A 19,305-nucleotide genomic window follows, 5' to 3' on the forward strand; every position below is an offset into this window, starting at 1 on the left:
AACCGTTTACATGATTTCACAGTATCTTTAATGTAGCTATCCTAACCAAATCAACCGTCTACAATGTTTTAAAGTAGGTATTTATAATGTAGCTAACCTAACCTAATTGACCATTAGTTATCATGAGTTACAATGAACAAAAAAAAAAAACCGAAGATGCACGATCGGGCGTTTGGCTCTCTCGTTTGTTGAAAGAAGGCTTGCCAACGTGAGTATTCGGGTATGTCCAGAAGGATGAGTGAATCGTAGGCTTCCCACAGTGCGTTTAAGCTAACACTAACGCGTTCCAATCATTCTCTCTCTTTTTTTTTTCTGACGTGAAAACTTCTTTAGCCGCGTTGAGCTTTTTTTTTTTGTAGGGGGCAAAACTTAAAGGGTTCCGACATGCTAGTGACGTGTTGCGCCAGACTGGCGAATCGCAGCGGCCTGTGTACATGTATACTCATATATACACTAATACATCGTATATACTCGACTGTATCATGTGCGTGTTGGACTCTGTTTGTATGGGTAAAATCTTGTGAGCTCGCATCACCGACATGCTGTAGTAGCAGTAAGTGAAGTTAAAATTGATTGCGTTGAGCGATTTTCTTTTGTTCAGTTATTTACGAAGTGAATGTTTATTTTATTTGTGAGTTAAGTTCATAGATTTTTTAATGTTAAAACTTAATTTATTCTAATTCGAAGTTATTTTTGGTACGTGCAAAACTTACGGGTTCGCGTCACCGACATGCTAGTGACGTTTATATATATACATACACACACACACAGATATGGATATATAGAACGCTCCACACTCGACGGCCAAAGACGAAAATTACTCGCTAACGCGTGAAAAAATAGAAAAAGAGAACAAACGGTTTCGTCTCACTCGCACTCTCTAGTAAAGACAGATAGGTCCGAGCATAGCCGAAGACCCTTCGTTTGTGTTCAGTTCACACGTACGCTCGCATGCACACTAGCCCCACTTTTACAATTACGCTTTACTACTTTCTCTCCAATATTTCTCGCTCATGTTTGCAAATACGAAGATGGACCTGAGAACCTTTTTTTATGTATTTTTTAAATTCTCCGCAACATTTGTTTGAAACGTTTTTCGCTTAAACGCCTAAATTAGGAGAAAAACTGAGTCGAACCAATTTTTAACAACCCTTTTCTCTAAAAACTTCACGTCCGATTAAAAATAATAATAATAACACCATTCGATTCAGCATCCTCAAATTACCCTTATTTCAAGTTTTCAGGTCTGCTGGTGAAAAGTGCTTACTTTGCCTCTTGTTGACTGGCCTACGCTCGCGTAATGGAGGAGCCTTAAATTCCAACGACCCTCCGCGGTGCATTGCTGAACAAACTGCAAGTCTCTCGCGCAGTTTCGCTGTGGGAATAGCGCCTTACAAATTAAAATTTCCTTCTGGTTTAGAGACACTGAACTATTTTTAAGTTTACTATAACAAAAATTAAAGTAAATACATACTCAGTATTAAATAATACAACAAACATGTGTATAAAACTAATTATTTAATTTGGTAAAATAATCGAGATGAATTTTAATTAATAATGAAAAGCAATAAATAATTTATTAAATGTTATTATTTATAATGTAATAATTTATAATATGCACAAATTAAACGTACATACAGTAACATACACTTGAAAAAGTTTATAAACACTATTTCTATCACTAATATTCACAATAAATTAAGATTTTTTTTTATTTTCGTACACGTGAGGTCCACCGTCTTCCTGTGAAAATTTTCTTTGCAGGTGCGCAAGAATCGTAAAAATTCACTCACTTTTTTTTCATAACGCGCCTAAAGAATAACAACTTCAAAAGATCAAGCACCATTTGACTAGTTCCCCCCCCCCCCTTTTTTTCCATTTAAGAGTAACTCAAAATCACTTTTTTTATGACCAAACTTCGTCAATACTAGCGATAACTACACTACTAAAAATTAAAAAAAAAATAGTTGTCTGTAAAGTTGGTTTACGATAGTTTAACGTGACAACGTCATAACAAAACATTGATGAAATGATTGCATACTTTTATTAATAAAATTGAATAATTTTTATTTTAATAATAAAAGAATAAATACTTGAAATTATACTAGTAATCAGATTTTTAAAATGCAAGAATAATTAACCTTTATTGCCGAAATTGTTGTTGTAATAAGCAATGAAAACCACATTAACTTTTCACTTCACTTTATAAACAGTCGACGTAACAGTTCACGTGTAGATGTAAGTTGTGTGCTGCCGCTGTCTTTCTTCTCCTCGGAAGCATAGGCCAATCGAGTGGAAGAGCGATAGATGCGGCGCAAGCGTACAATGAGCGTAATGGTACACAGCGTAACGGAACACTTTTTCGTTCGTGCAGCCGGCGCGGCGTTCGTCGATTTATTAGACGTTGTCACGTCAAAAATAGTTTAGACTGTATCGGTACGAAGCCGCAAATTTTTTAACGTGAGTACGTCGTGTAAATGGGAAGTTCAAAACTAGGCAAGGTGACGTCCGCCATTTTGGCTTTCAGAGTCTGCACCGGTGAATATCACAAGCTGTCCTTTCTTTAATCGCCGTTTCTTGCAATTACGATCGTATATATTCGCTGTGTGCCCCGACATTGTAATTTTTGGTACAATTTATTTCGTAATTTATTTTCTCACAGTTTTACCAATAAATTTTATTTTTAACCTTTCAAGCGTGGTTTGTGTTCTAATAACTCTTTATGCTGCTGGCCCCTAGTTGTGGTAGCCACTGTAATAAAACCTCCTTGCTCTATAGTATATGGTGTTCAACTCTCTCTAATTATTAGTGTGTTCTCACGGGGTTCTTGGCGCCTACCCTCTTCGCAGTAAATATCAGGAACGCTGCTACTGGATGGTCTGCCCAGACTGATAGTCCAGCTAGCACGTCACTGCCCTGTGTTACTGACCAGAGAGTAATTATAAAAAGAAAATTTGGTATTGTTGTGTGACTAGTAGAAATTTGCATATAAATGAAATAATAATAACTGAAAAACATATGATTTTAATGGGTTCTTGAATATGGGTGTGAAGTTACTGTTAACCTGTGATTAAGCGAGAACAACCAAGGTGTCAAACCTAGGTGTCGGTAATTGGATGCAAATGACGTCACTGGAACACATTGAATACCATGCCGGGTCTAGCTATACGTTGTCGGAGGCTTGAGGCTCTCTTCACAGGACCTCCAGGTGGTCTGCTGCTACACTGGAACACTGGATGCTGTAAGCTGTAATTAGCGAACTACAGAAGGTCTGAGGTAGCCGGGTATCTGCTGAAGACTCGACTTCCCTCTCGTCCTAGAAAGTCTGGTTTAATCTGGATCGGTCTCACCAATCGTCGTGGCCGATCGCACCTGGCGCTGACCTCAGTTGTCTGGAACCACTACGGGACGAAAACGGGACCGACGCGGAAGTTGGCACTCGAAGTCGCCGATACTCCCTATCTAGGACTTATTTAGTCCAGATACAATTCTCTCAACTCGTAGAGCGGAGAATTCTAAGTAGGACACGATCGCGGATGACGCGAATCTTCTATTTCTCGGGCGGCAACCAAGGCTTTGGTTCGCCCCAGCCCGAGAAACGTCTTCCCGCTGCAAGATGGCGATGGCGTCTCCCTTCTTCCTCCTTATAACTATTTACTTTTAGTCCCTAGCAACCAAGGAGCTATAGCTATCAGCAAACCGAATAGACTGCATAGTGAAATAAAAACTTGGATGTTAGAGTGTAAGAGTATCGAACTAAGACCAAATGAATAAAGTTTCCAAAGAATAATTCTTAGAAGACCCTGAAGTTGAAAGTGTGTTGTCTATGACAATAAGATGTGTTATATCTGTTATAACTTGGTTGTCCTCTTTACAATCAAAACAATTAAATACATAATATTCGCTCATGAAATATACAATTAATGTTATAATAATAAAAATAATAATCATATAACTGTAAACAGTTGTACTGGTTACAGTGTAGTTCTTTATTTTTATGTGCAAAATTTATTTTATCTCGTTCAGTTTGGCTAACGCGTGTGTCAAATATCAGCTGTCAAATTATATGAGGCAACCGGACACGATCGTTCTAGAAACTTGCCTAATACTCGTGCAGACTTATAAGTATACCAAATCTGTTTATAATGGCGCATGAAAAGCCATGAATCGCTCTCTCTCTCTCTCTCTCTCTCTCTCTATGTCAAGCCCGGTTTATTTTTATAATGTTTAAAAATCCATCGTTATATTTTATTTTAACTTTGAGACTGGTATCCCGATTTATATAAGACGTGGTATTGAAGTCTAAAAAGCGAATTTTGCCGAATGTGATGTTTATGCTACAGGCCTTACCTAACCTACCGCTAACCACATAAAAACAACAAAAAAATCCGCCTCTTTCGTTTTTTTTCGTAACGGTTTTCCCCGTAAAAAAACTCTTCTCTCGTCCAGATCACATTCTAAAACAAATCGTGAGGCAAATATTTTACTGAACCATCATACGAAAGCTTTTTTGAACATATTAACCTAAATAAGTGTATATACAACGATATTTAACTAAATGAAATACAAAATGACTTTCATTGTATTTTAGCGCGAACATCAAATACTTTTCCTAATTTATATCTATAGAAGTATTGGTTTTAACGTTTAATTATTTATTTCTAGTTAAGTTAGTTTTTTAGCACTTATAATTTATATATATATTTGCCCTTTTAGCTAAGTAAATTTTTATGTTAAGTTATAATTTTTTTTATATGTAGCGATTTATCTGGAAACATGCTAAGAAAAGGAAGTAACTGTTAAGTTGGCAATACCTCACGTGATCCGAAAGCTACGAAAACTTTGTGGTTTGTTACAAATCGTGTTGTAGGGTATTTAGTATGCTTAAAAATATTATTTACATAAAATTTTAGCTTGAGATTTTTAATACTCATATATTACTTGGCTACCTGAGTTATAGGCACGAGTTATTATAAAAGAAGGGGGGTTTGAACTATTTTCGTGCCGTGTGCGCTGACGTCAATTTGGTCACGTGTGTTCACGTGTGCTTCCGGAGAAGCCTAAGATATACATCAAGTTCCGTCCCTGCCCGAACACGCCCGAATATTCACCTTCGGCCAACCTCGGGATTTGTTTTATTTTTGCGCAGGAAAAATGAATTCAAATATTAAAAGTGGTCGGTTAGGTTAGCTACATTAAAACACTTTAAAACACTATGGACGGTTAGTTAGGTTAGTATAGCTACATTAAAATAAACAGAGAAATATAAATGAACCCGACGTTGGCCGAAGGTGAATATTCGGGCGTGTTCGGGCAGGGACAGAACTTGATGTACATCTTAGGCTACAAGAGTCTAGAGGCAGCACCGCTACTTCCTGCAACTGGCTGCAAATGCCGCACCGCTCACGCTCGTTCCGCAACGGGAAGCCTTTTCACTGACGAGAGAGCAAAACGTCCGATCGTGCATTTTCGTTTTTTTTTTTTTTTTTTTTGTTCATCGTAAATAAATATGGAGGTGTTGATAAAAGGAAAGACCATAAACAAGGCAATGGTATTTATTTGTAATTGTTTTTAGAGGAAAATACCTAATTGAAGAAACTTACTTCGTGGATTTATATATTTTTCATACCGTATAAATTCTAGGAAGTCTTTGTCTTCCACAAATATTCTCGGGGCGCCCCACATTCCCTTGCAATTTTACGCAACTTGTAATTTTCAAGTGAGGACATGATAACTAATAGTCAATTAGGTTAGGTTAGCTACATTATAAATACTTTAAAACATTGTGGACGGTTGATTTGGTTAGGATTGCTACATTAAAGATACTGTGAAATCATGCAAACGGTTTCCTAGCGCTGGATAGCTACATATTAAAAAGTTATTCGCTAAGAAACCATAAAATGATTTTACAGTATTTTTAATGTAACCAACCATACACTAAACAGTCTATGGTGGCTTTTTTTTATACTGGAGAGAAAAAACGCGCGCGTAAAAATAAAAAAATAAAAACATCCAGGGGGTAGGCGCTCCCGATCGGCCAACATCGGAAAGGCTCGGCATTTGCAGCCAGTTGCAGGAAGTAGCGGTGCTGCCGCTAGACTCTTGTCTTAGGCTTGCCGTGCTTTCGTACGTTGGCGTGTTGGTGGGGCGGGAGGGCGGAGGGTGAAGTTGACAGATAGCCAATGGCCGCCGTGGATGACGCGTTCGCTGCTTCGCGATTATAAGTGTGCGTTACGTTTCGGGATGGCAAACTGGACGGTTTTTTTTTACCCCGAAGTGACGAGCCTTCAGAATCGGCGAGAGCGTTGACTTGCGTCCTACAGAACTGGGTGCAGTTGGTGCTACATCAGTGTTCTTGCTGCCCTGGCAAGCAAACACCCGGAAGAAGAAAACTTCTAGAAGCCACGGACTCGAAAGTAAGTGTTGGCCGGCCATTTCATATACAACCCCCCCCCCCTAGTGCTTTGCCTGATCGTGTCTGTTCCGAAGTATTTGTGATTTCACAAGTACACTGAAGAGAAAATCGACACGGTTTTTTTGTCTTGGTTTCGCTACGCCGTCGTGGAGTGTATTTAAAATTCCCCCCGGAAATGGACTTGAACGTAATGATCAGCAAAGAAAAGCCGCCATTTTCCGGACCTGTTTAACGGTATTTTTTTTAAATAAACATTTTCTTTTGCACACGCGAAAGTTCAAATGACTTGATTTAAAAAAAAAAAATCATGTATTTGTCTCCGCCTGGGCGTAATTAATTAATTCTTAATGTCTAGTATTTTAACAGGTTGCCGTAATGCTTGGTGTTTTTTTTTTATATTTTCTGTAGTCATATTTTAGACGCAAGTTTATAATGTGTTTAAGTCTTATTAAAAAGTGTGTGTTTCAGAACTATTCAAGGCCATTTGCATTTTTTTTGCTGTAAGAGAAGTTATTTGTTTTATAGTAAATGTTAAAAATATAATTTTGAATTTTTTAAAATGCTGTTGCTTATCCGTACACCCAATTTTGTCTGCTGAGATTTTTTAACATAAATATCGATTTCACGTATAGGTTTGCTGGCACCCTAGAAGACTCTAGAGATAATTTTTTTATTTGTGCGGCAGTTAGAAAAAAATCGGTTGATGTGTGCGACGCCATTGCGTAATGTAGATTCCCTCAAAGCGCTGCAGATTTTAGCACTGCCTCAGAGAAAGGGCAATGGTAAAAGAAGGTTTTCTTTACATTATCCTTGAGTTAAATACGAATAAATTAAATTTAAATAACGTCCTATGTACTAAGCATGATTTGCCTACACATTCTGGATGCAAGCCATACAAATATCCTGCTTCCGTCAACAAAAAACGTATTTGGAATGATTAAATGTGCTGAGACACTTCGCGTGTCTCATGTGATTATGTTTAGTGTTTATTATGTTTAATTATAATTTTAACGTAATTTTTTGAAGTAATGTTTTAATATTTATTTTTATATACGTCTTTACTAGTTTTAGTTAATATTTAATCAAGTACTGTGGTTTACCGTGCGGCCATTGACCCCCTGCTGAATGGACTTGTCCACCCATGAGAGAGGGGGAAATTAGCGGAGGGAGTTGGCTGACGTCACGGCAGTGTGACGTATGCGGCGAGCGAACTTTTTTGGACACTTGGCAGTCGAAGTCGAGAGAAGCTTGCGGGCGGGTCAGTTGTGAATATGAGATCCCAGGGTAACCCCGTGCTCGGGGGTTGGGACGCGACCCACACTTCGGTATGAACGGTTAACTATGGATACTGCTTCGCGGATTTATCGTTGCCGCGGCCCGCATCAGCTGCATTATATTTTGGATAACCTGTAATTTACGGCAACGTAGTTCGCATCAACGATTTTTAACTTTTTCGCAAGTCGCGAGTGTAATTCCACCACGCCCCGAAGTGCGTCGACCGGCGCCATTTGACTGTGCAACATGGTCGTCTACGCCCAGTCTACAGCCCGGGTACCCGAGGCGCTACAGTTTGGTAAATGTCTACGGCACGGCGAGCACCAATGTAAGTAAAACTTTAATTTTATTAATGGTGAAAGAAGAGGTTGTTTTTGGGACGGTAGCCAAGATTTCGTGTGGACTCTCCCTCCCCTCCCTCGCGCGGTGATGGACAGACTTACTCATGCGATGGCAAGGTTGTTTGTGCCGCAGCTAACGTGATCGCTACGGCCGGGCGTCACGTATAGCATTTGTAAATTTTATGTCGTTTTTCACAAATTTTTTTTTTTTACTTGTCTGTATTCTAATTTAGCGGGAATAAATTTAAATGTTTGCATATAATGTAATTGTTTTGGACGCTGCAATAACCTACTGCACACCCAATCAAACTTGTAATTTAGTTTTGCGTCTCTACTGCGTTTACGCAAGTGACCTTGGTAAAGTCAAGGTTAGCGGGGTTAAAAATAATGCTTGTAACTCGCGGTGCAGGTAGAGATGGACGTGGGATGTTTGCCCCCGCACGGGGTAATTTCTTACACCCCACAGTGCATTACTCAATAACGTTCTATTACTGAAGCAGTTTTAGATGAAAATTTGGATCAGAGGTAGGCCGTAATCTGGATTTAAGTAAAGGCTATGATATCGTTACGAAATTTCACTCCTAAGGGGCAAGTAATTATAAACATAAAGGGGCGTGGTCATAATTATTTCATAACATTCAATTCCTTTTAGGCTATCTTGGAAATTTGCTATTTTGTGAATCAAGGCGTAGGTACTCTTCATCTCTTTATAAGACAAGAATTCATTGAATTACAAATATGACATTTCATTTACAAAGATAACCCATGTTAGCCCAGGCCACAAAAAAAAAGTTACAACACTCATTACTCGCCAGACATGTGTAACATCTAACCTTGGTTAACGAGCCAATTCATATGTTCTCACGTTGAAAATAAACTTATAATATGAAACAATTACTCAAAATTTAATTCTTTAATTTTATGCCGAGTGTGGTAAAAATGTAAAAGCCATTTCCCCGTTTTAAAACTTGACTATAATTACTGTTAACAAGATGATAATAACCTTACCTAACTGAAACGAACCTAATCCCAACCACCCAACCCAGTTTATGTTAGGTAAATATATATTTTTTATATTCCTACAGTTTTTCTCAAAGTCAATACATCTGATGCGCTTCGGGTGGTTTCGTAACAGCTACGATGCTGTTATTCCGCACGGTGTGAGCAAGTGTGTAGTGGATTCATTGTGGTATTCAATTCCGTGCGAAAATTTACTCACATACCACCAAGGACGGGGAGAAAAAAATTATTAAAAATAGCGCAACTACAGAAAGCACAGTAGTTTTCCTGAAAAAAAAAAAGACCATTACGTAAGACATAAGTAATAAAAACATGCAAATTAATGTCAATCGAAAAAAAAAAAATCTGACTTGCGTCAAAAAACAGAATAAAAATAAATGTATGTTTAATTGTAGGTTATTGTGTCAATCTTGGTAATAAACATAAAAACATATTCATACGTGGGTCCGACCTATTTTCAAGATTTATGAGACTTCCCGGCAGAAAAAACGCCCTGATTACGCATTTCCGATCATTTCACTGCCGTTCCATTCACGAGACTACTTCTACCGAATGCCGTATACCGAGAGCTGAAATGTTTACACATCAAATTCGAAAGCAAAAAAATTGGTTGTCTGTAAAGTCGGTTTACGGACGATAGTTTAACGTGACGTCATAACAAAACATTGATGAAATGATTGCATACTTTTATGAATAAAATTGAATCATTTTTATTGAATTATCACTATTTTGTATGGATACAAAGAAGGAGTGAAATTAAATCCACAATTTAATTGATAAATTTACTTTTATTTGCACTCATTAATTCAAATATGTTTATTACTTTAACAAAAAGATTATTTTAACTATAACTTTTATACATGTTTGCTATTTAACTTCTTCCAATCTGTGTTATTCTGTTAAGAATAGGACGATGTTAGGAAAAGTAGGAAACGAATGGGAGTGTTTCAAGTTTAATGTGCCTCGATAAATCAAATCGATGGTTGTTCCAATAGAGTGGAAGAGAGATAGATGCGGCGCAAGCGTACAATGAGCGTAACGGGACACTTTTTCGTGCGTGCAGCCGGCGTTCATCGATTTATTAGACGTCACGTCAAAAAAAATTAGCCTACTGTAAATGTTTACGTTAGCATTATTGAATTCCGTAACAAGACGAACATAAATGTTTTACTTTACTCGGTACAAGACGAATATATATATATATATATAAATAAGTATATTTTTTTTTTTACTTTTCCCGGATTCTATATGGCGAGGATAAAGCGAGTATCAGGTGTTATCATAGATACAGACGTGCATATATGATGCTGAGAGCAACAGAACGCCGCATAAATGAACATAAATCAAACGCAGTCAATTATGGGTACCACAGCGAATTATTAATTAAATTAAAATAAAATAAAAATAAAATTAAAATTAAAATAAAATTAAAATTAATATAAAATAAAAATTAAATAAAAATTAAAATAAAATAAAAATTTAAAGTAAAATAAAATTAAAATTAAAATAAAACATTTTTATTTAAAAAAAAATTTGCAGCAACGCTGTCGCCAAACTACAGGCGTAGAGAGAGTGAGTGAGTGAATCCCATGCATGAGTGGTGGGGGTAAGTACCTGCGTACGCAGAGCATGTTCGCGAAGCATGACCTCACGAGAAGCAATGCAGTGGAAGCATTTAGCTGGGGGCTTTGTTCTACGAGGACGCATGGCACGCAGCGTGTCCGGCGACACGTCTGGACGCATGTACGCACTCGTGAAACGCAAAGACCCCCGAACAGCTAAAACATGCGAGTAGCCGCGCTTCCGTGTAACCATCGCCGAGCGATTCATGCGCTCTACGCTTGTCACGCCCATGCAAGGTCCTGGTGCATGTGTGAGTGTGTGAATATCGACTGCATGAATGCTCAACTTTTTAAAGAAAGATTCACATAGTTGATTACGCGACGCGCGACGTCACACGATGCGAGTGCGCTGACGCACGTTGTCTTGCGTATTTTTTAGTTAAATATACGTAAAAAGGAAGAAATTTAAGTGTTGTATATGTTTTTTTTTTTTTTTTTTTTTACATTTTCGGTGGTACCCAACGTTGTCGGTTTAGACTTACGTTTAAATATTCTTTTTTAAAAAAATAAAGTTAAGTACAATTCAAAGGGAATATTATGTATATTATGCTTAACTACACTAATAGTTAACTTAAAAAATATGTCTTATTTTACTTATTTGAAAAATTGGGTTGTTTACCCTCTCTAGAAGACGGACTACGGACTGACTTAAATTTTTTTTTGTTTGGTAAAATAAAAATGATTTAAAATTCTTGGTAGTGTAGTACTGTAGCAGGAAATATATCCTTTAAAATGTGTCCTACACTCGGGTATCCTGCGAAACTTCGCGTCACACTCGATGCAGAAGGGGTGAAGTGTCGTGAAATTCTCTCAACGAGTATGTCGACGAAACAAGCGGTGAAAGGGTGTGAAAAAAAAAATAATAATTGCGCTGTCATGGCGCGGGATTGAATAGATTCCGGTGGGTGGTCCAATTTATCTCCCCTCGATGGTATTCATCCATTTCGGTCTCCGTCTCGTGTCTCAACGTCTCGCGACGCGTCTTGATACTTCTCCGACAGGCTGTATCCTTAGAAGCGGAGTCTGTAGGCATGGTCCTCTGGCATATCTTCACCTCCGACCAGCAGCCGTCGTCCTAGCTGTTTCACTGTGGACACACTTATTATAAAAAAAAATGGAAGTAAAACCGTTTGATGTGTAATACTTCAGCTCGCCTTACACGGCATTTTGTGGGAATAATTTACTGAACGTAAAGAAAAATACGTACCCACGGTACTGCTTTCTGTGGCTGGCGGCGCGAACTGAAAGTTCACAAAGCCAAAGGTAAACTTCATTTCATTAACTGTTTGATGAATTTTTAACAAGATAGGGGCGGTATTTTTTATGAAATTCCTTGTAGAAAATCAGGTTCTTAGCCGTGATTTATTATTTATTTTTTTTCTTTTATAGGAACCTTTTTATTATACAGTTTAATCTTTTCGTTCTGAAAATCGAATGATTGAATAGTGAGGTAGCTGCTCCTGCAACGAATTCTAGCGGCGGGTGCGGAAACTACGTGTGATCAGCGTCAATGAATGTAGTTGGAAAAAATAAATTGGCGTGAATTTATCAGGCTCGACATTATTTTGAAGAATTCTACGTTAAATTTCGTTTACGAGTTTAGATTTATATAGTGTTTTTGCAACATGTGAACACATGAATTTGCTTGTTACCAAGGTTAGATGTTACACATTTCTGAGGAGAACTGAAAAAAACTCTCTCCCCTTTTTTTTTTTTTTTAGATTTAATCTTTTACTATTACACCAACAATTCTCTCGTGATTAATGGCTTTCTAGAAGTGTTATGGATTTAGTTTATAGCATATTTTATTTCGATTAGTCTAACCATTACTGCAAGGGGTTTAAAAATTACTGGGTAGAATTTAAAATATATATATATATATATAACTCCATTAGTAGGTACACTATCAAATTCGTTCAAATTGTTTGTAAATCTTATAATTTTTTATTTAAAACTTTTGTCTGAAAATTAAAAAAAAATACGAACCATTGTTCCAGGGTGGTTAAAAAATAAAGTTGTAGAATTTTAAAAAAAGTCATAAATTACTTACCGTGTACACTGTTAAATCCGTTCTGTTTAATTGTAAAACCTTAAATTATCTACAGTTTTCGTCTGAAATATTTTTTATGTGACCAATCAATGTTACTAGGTGTAGAATAAACAAGGGTTGGAGAAAAAAAAATCGTAACTCCCTTCGTAGACACAACATTGAATTCGTTCAGATATTTTGTAGAGAACAGTTAAAAAAAAAAAGTTGAATACAAAGTTAGGCATAGAACTGTGGAGTGTACATTTTCTCTTTCTTTACTACCTGATGACTGACTTATTTAATTTGGTTACGTTTGTATAAAACTGCTGATAAAAAATTTATTTATATGTTTCTGTGAAAGTGTAACTCGTTGGAAAATTTTCCGATTTAGCAGAAGCTTTTCCGGTGAGTTACAGTAAAAATATTTCCACAAATAATTTTTTTTTAACTGTTATCTCTAGTTGTAAGTCAGATGGAGGCGATGTCCTCCGAAAGTAGATCTACGATAGAACAAACGGGGCGGGGGCACCTTCAGGCACAGACACACATCGCTAAGGGGCTCCGAGCACGAATCAGGTTATAGGATTGAACATTACATCACAGCTGGATACCTCCCCCTCCCCCCCCCCCCCCCTTGCTCGACCCTGACACGAGCCACTCTCTCCGGAGAATGATCGAATTACATCGAAGCTTTGAGTATATATACTGTATAGAAGTCGCGAGTGGATAGGATTTACTCTACGTTTTTCAGGAGCGTATGATGATAAGCTTGGGAACTACCACCGCTGCAGGGCGCTGCCGTAACGCCCTGTATCGTCTTAGGTTGTTGTTTACACGTTAGAGCGCAGCACTGTCGCCCGCTGTCATTCCCCGTACCCCCCACCCACTGCAGCTCAAGGTCGTTCAACGGGAGGGGGAAGGGGTGTATGAAGAGTTCGACACTTGTCCGCTAGGGACCACCACAAGTCGATGCCCTAGAGATGGTGGCGATTGCGGCGGTGAATTAACCAACTACCTCAAAACCGTATTAGAAAATTTTTAACCTGGGCTGGCGACTTCTATACAGTATATATATTCAAAGGTCGAAGCTGCTGAGATCTATGGAACAGGTGGAGGGGTGAAGGTGAATGAAGGTGTTGGAGGGGGGGGGGGGGTAAGGGAGCGTGAGAGGGTGCACGATGAAGTTATAAAGAAATCATAAACGATGCAACGCGGGTCCGTAGCGATGTGACCTTCGGCATGAACCTTCTTGTCCCGACGAGGCCCGACGAGGTACTATCTCCCCTCTTCCCATAGGCCGAGCCCACTCCACGATGAATAAAAGCATAACGACAAGTTGTTTCGGGCCGAAGCCCGGCCTAGCCTCAACAACCTCCACCTCCTGGGACTGAACCTGTCAGGGTGTTCCCAGGAGCACTAACTTTTCTTCTTTTCCTCCGGATGTCACCGGATGTACGATGGCATCTGGATGTTTGGCCTTTTGATGTTAACATATGCCGTGATTCGGATGGTTTTATACCATTTCTTTAGCCTCAACCAGAAAACAACTTAAACCTTTCTGTTTGAGCCGCCGTGCCCGCAGCCAGAATATAGCTTTGTCCAGTTGGTTATGAATCCTTGGCAATTGCATCAATGCTTTGTTAAAACACGACGGCTGTTGGTAAAAACACTACTGTCACTCCGCGTGGGGAGTAACATGACGACAATGATTTCCCTTCAAGCCGGGGTGGGGGGGTTCAGGGCATTAAGGCAACCTTGCTCACGGGCTACTTGGTCTCTTGTCTCACCACGCAGTCGCATGAATGAGCCGTCACCACGTGGCGCCCCTAATGCCACCTCTCGGTTGCCCGTGTGAACGAATAAGCCTCAAGAGGGGAAGTAGTTCGACCACGGCCATCACCAGCCTATTGGAACAAACGTTCCACTTTAAAAATAGCACACGTGCAGAAATTCTGAGCGTATCTGGTTTTGTACTTTAAAATGCAGCATCCACATCAACAACAAAAAATGAGACAAAACAATTTGCTCTCACACCTTATCACCCGCAAACCTTCCCTCGTGACATCCTGTTGAAGTAAGGCACCGGAAGTGGCGTGTGGGCAGCCGAGTCGCAGGAACATGCGCACGAAGCAAGGAACAATGTTGTTAGGAACACTAACCGCATTACGTTTAATGTAAATTTATTTATTTTTTCACTGCGTAACAACCAAAAACATTACTACCATAAAAATGATTTATCTTTTGTTACCTACAAATATTACAATCATGCATAGCAGCAAATTTATTAGTGCTGAAAATTTTAACGTCAGTTTCTATTGCAGAAAAAAAATTATTGCACATGAGCACATGCTTATTTAATTGATAAAAAAATAATTTAATTTCAGCATAAATTATCCCAAAGTATATAATATTTTGCCGTTCTAATCAAAACGCCACTACGTTAATACACAATTCCATAAATTCTTACCTAAGGATGTTCGTAAATATTATTATTTTTTATTTATGTTATTACTTTTAAGAATTGTTTTATGTTTCCCTCAAATTCGAAACTTAAATTTCGATGTTGGTATTTCTCAACCGCGCAGTTCCTTTGGTGGTCATGTTCCGCCCGTGCAGTTGCGTTGTGTATGTTGTGTTTGTGTTTATTATTTTGTTTTTGTTGTTAGTGTTGTGTGTTTTGTGTTGTTTTTGTTTTTCATGTGTTGTTTTTGTTTTTCATGTGTTGTTTAGTTTGTGTGTGTTATTTTGTGTGTGTTGTTTTGTGTGTGTTGTTTTGTGTGTGTTTTGTGTGTTGTGTGTAGTGTGGTGAGGATAAGGTGCAGTGAGTTTTGATGTGTTTGTGTTTTATGTTGTATGTTTGGTGTTTTATCTTATGTTTTTGTGTTATGCGTTTTGTGTGTTGTGTGTTCTAGGTGTTGTTGTGGTGAGTGTTTTGTGTGTTGTGTGTGAGTTTTGTGGTGAAAGGAATGTGGTGTGATGTGTGCGGAGTGTGATGTGATATTGTGGTGTGCGGAGTGTGGTGTAATATTGTGTTGTTTGGTGTGATGTGGTGTGTGGTGTTTGTTGTAGTGTGTATTGTTTGGTGTGTGATGTTTGTTGTGGTATTAGATGTGGTGTTGGTGTTTGATGTGTTGTGTGGTAAGGTATGTGGTGTCTCGTGTGTGTTTTGCGTTTTATGTTTTGTGTTGTGAATTTGGTGTCTTTTGTGTTTGGTGGTTTATGTTTTTATGTTATGCGTTTTGTGTTTTGTGTGTCTTGTGTGTTTTAGGTGTAGTTGTGGTGTGTGTTTTGTGTGTTGTGGTGAGTTTTGTGGTGAATGGAAAGTGGTGTGATGTGTGCGGAGTGTGGTGTGATATTATGGTGTGTGGAGTGTGGTGTGATATTGTGTTTGGTGTTTTTTTTGTGTTTCGTGTTGTGTGTTTTGCATTTTATATGTTTTGAGTTGTGTGTTTTATGTTTTGTGTTGTGTTTTTGTGTTTTGTGTTGTGTGTTTTATGTTTTGTGTTGTGTTGTGTTTTGTGTTGTGTTTTGTGTTGTTTTGTGTTTGGTGTTGTAAGTTTTTTGTGTTTTGTGGTTTTTTTGTGTTATTGAGTTTTGTGTGTTGTGTGTGAGTTTTGTAGTGAATGAAATGTAGTGTGATTTTGTGTGCGGAGTGTGGTGTGATATTGTAGTATGCGGAATGTGGTGTGATATTGTGCTGTGGTGTGTGTTGTGTGGTGTGATGTGATGTTTGTTGAGGTGTGTGTTGTTAGATGTGGTGTGGGTGTTTGAAGTATGGTATGGTGTGTAAAGTATGTCGTGTTTTGTATGTTTTTATGTTGTGTGATGTATGGTATTTTTGTTAGATGTGGTGTGTGATGTGTGTGATGTGTGTGGTGTGGTAAGGAATGTGGTGTGTGTTGTGTATGGCGTGGTAAGGTATGTGCTGTCTTGTGTGTGGTATGGTATGTGGTATGGTATGTGGTGTCTTGTGTGTGGTTTGTGGTATGGTATGTGGTGTCTTGTGTGTGGTTTGTGGTGTGTGGTCTGTGGTCTGTGGTGTGTGGTCTGTGGTGTGTGGTTTGTGCGTTTTATGTTGTGCGTTTTGTGTTGTGTGGTGAGTGGTGTGTGTTGTGTGGTGTGTGGTGTGTGGTGTGTGGTGTGTGGTGTGTGGTGTGTGGTGTGTTTTGTGTTTTGTGTTTTGTGTTTTGTGTTTTGTGTTTTGTGTTGTGTGTTGTGTGTTTTGTATGGTGTGTTTTGTGTGGTGTGTTTTGTGTGGTGTGTTTTGTGTGGTGTGTTTTGTGTGGTGTGTGTCTTATGTATTAGTGTCTTATGTGTTTGTGTCTTATGTGTTTGTGTCTTATGTGTTTGTGTCTTATGTGTTTGTGTCTTATGTGTTTGTGTCTTATGTGTTTGATGTGTTTTGTGTTTGATGTGTTTTGTGTTTGATGTGTTTTGTGTTTGATGTGTTTTGTGTTTGATGTGTTTTGTGTTGTATGTGTTTTGTGTTGTATGTGTTTTGTGTGTTGGTGTTTTGTGTGTTGGTGTTTTGTGTGTTGGTGTTTTGTGTGTTGGTGTTTTGTGTGTTGGTGTTTTGTGTGTTGGTGTTTTGTGTGTTGGTGTTTTGTGTGTTGGTGTTTTGTGTGTTGGTGTTTTGTGTGTTGGTGTTTTGTGTGTTGGTGTTTTGTGTGTTGGTGTTTTGTGTGTTGGTGTTTTGTGTAGTGTGCTGGGGTGTAAGTAGTGAATTTGGTGTGTGGTGTGGTGAGTGTTTTGTGGTGTGATTTGGTGTGTGGTTTGTGGACTGATGTTTGATGTGGTGTATGGTGTTTGCTGTGCTGTTGGATGTGGTGTGTGATTTGTTTTGTGGGTGTTTTTTGTGTTTCGTGTTGTGTGTTTTGCGTTTCGTGTTGTGTGTTTTGTGTGGTGTGTTTTACATTTTAGTGTTTTGTGTGTTGGTGTTTTGTGTGTTGGTGTTTTGTGTGTTGGTGTTTTGTGTGTTGGTGTTTTGTGTGTTGGTGTTTTGTGTTGTCTGTTGTGTAGTGTGCTGGGGTGTAAGTAGTGAATTTGGTGTGTGGTGTGGTGAGTGTTTTGTGGTGTGATTTGGTGTGTGGTGTGTGGACTGATGTTTGATGTGGTGTGTGGTGTTTGCTGTGCTGCTGGATGTGGTGTGTGATGTGGTGTGTGATTTGTTTTGTGGGTGTTTTTTGTGTTTCGTGTTGTGTGTTTTGCGTTTCGTGTTGTGTGTTTTGTGTGGTGTGTTTTACATTTTAGTGTTTTATCTGTTGTGTGATTTATCTGTTGTGTGATTTATATGTTGTGTGATTTGTGTGTTGTTTGTTTTTTGTGTTGTGTGTTTTTGTGTTGTGTTTTTTATGTGTTGTGTGTGGTGTTTGCTGTGCTGTGGATGTGGTGTGTGATTTGTTTTGTGGGTGTGTTTTGTGTTCCGTGTTGTGTGTTTTGCGTTCCGTGTTGTGTGTTTTGCGTTTCGTGTTGTGTGTTTTGTGTGGTGTGTTTTACATTTTAGTATTTTGTGTGTTGTGTGTTTAATGTGTTGTGTGTTTTTGTGAAGTTTATTTTTGCTGTGTGATTTAAGTGTCGTGTGTTTTATGTGCTATGTGTTTTATCTGTTGTGTGTTTTATGTGGTGTGTGTTTTATGTGGTGTGTGTTTTATGTGTTGTATTTTATGTGTTTGGTGTTTTATGTGTTCTATGTTGTATGTGTTTTAAGTTGAATGTGTTTTATTTTTTATGTGTTTTGTGTTTTGGTGTTTTTAATGTTGTGTAATGCGTTTTGTGTTGTCTGTTTAGTGTGGTGGGTTTATGAAGTAAGTTTTGGTGTGTGGTGTGGTGAATGTTTTGTTTTGTGATGTGGTGTGTGGTGTGTGGACTTATGTGTGATGTGGTGTGTGGTGTTTTCTGCGGTAATAGATTTGGTGTGTATTTGTGTTGAGTATTGAATGGTGTGTGTTTGGTGTTTCATGTTGTGTGTTTTGTGTTGTGTTTAGCATTTTATGAGTTTTGTGTGATGTGTTTTATGTTTTGTGTGTTTTTTGTGTTGTGTTTTTTGTGTTGTGTTTTTTGTGTTGTGTGTTTCATGTTTTTGTGTTGTATGTGTTTTTGAGTTGTATGTGTTTTTAGTTGTATGTGTTTTGTGGGTTGGTGTTTCTAGTGTTGTGTAATGTTTTGTGTTTTATGTTTTTTTTTGTGTTTGTGTTTTATGTATTTGTGATTAAATGTGTTTTGTGATTATGAGTTTTTGTTTTTGCTGTGTGTATTGTGTTTTATGTGTTTTGGTTTTTAGTTTTATGTGTTTTGAGTTTTATGTGTTTGTGTTCTAAGTGTTTGTTTTTATGTGTTACTGTTTTATGTGTTTGTATTTTATGTGTTATATGTCTTTATGTATTTTGTGATTTATGTATTTGTTTTATAAGTGTTTTGTGTTGTATCTGTTTGGTGTTTCGTGTTGTGTTTTTGTTTGTGTTTGTTTCAATTTTATGTGTTTGAGTGTAGTGTTTTTTTATATTTTGTGTGTTTTTGGGTGGTGTTTTATGTGTTTAATGCATTGTGTGTTTTGTGTTGTGTTTTGTATATGTTTAATGTTTTTGTGGGTTGGTGTTTTTAGTG

The 19,305-nt window shown here is 38.1% G+C and overlaps 1 protein-coding gene across 2 annotated transcripts in view; it reads left to right on the forward strand.

The window, feature by feature from the left end:
- The first annotated feature begins 6,223 nt into the window (after positions 1-6,223).
- The window catches only part of LOC134532079 (protein O-mannosyl-transferase TMTC4-like), an 85,063-nt gene continuing 71,981 nt past the window's right edge, over positions 6,224-19,305 (forward strand). The window contains exon 1 of one of the 2 annotated variants that reach the window (XM_063368296.1): positions 6,224-6,416. Coding sequence is in view for 1 of the 2 variants with exons in the window: in XM_063368293.1 (XP_063224363.1) it covers positions 7,993-8,018 (26 nt within the window). In the remaining variant the exon portion in view is untranslated. Of the gene's footprint in view, positions 6,417-7,415; positions 8,019-19,305 lie in introns of those variants that run through there. The other variant, XM_063368293.1, reaches the window with a different exon arrangement.

This window comes from Bacillus rossius, chromosome 5 (assembly GCF_032445375.1).
Source record: "Bacillus rossius redtenbacheri isolate Brsri chromosome 5, Brsri_v3, whole genome shotgun sequence".
NCBI lineage: Eukaryota > Metazoa > Arthropoda > Insecta > Phasmatodea > Bacillidae > Bacillus > Bacillus rossius.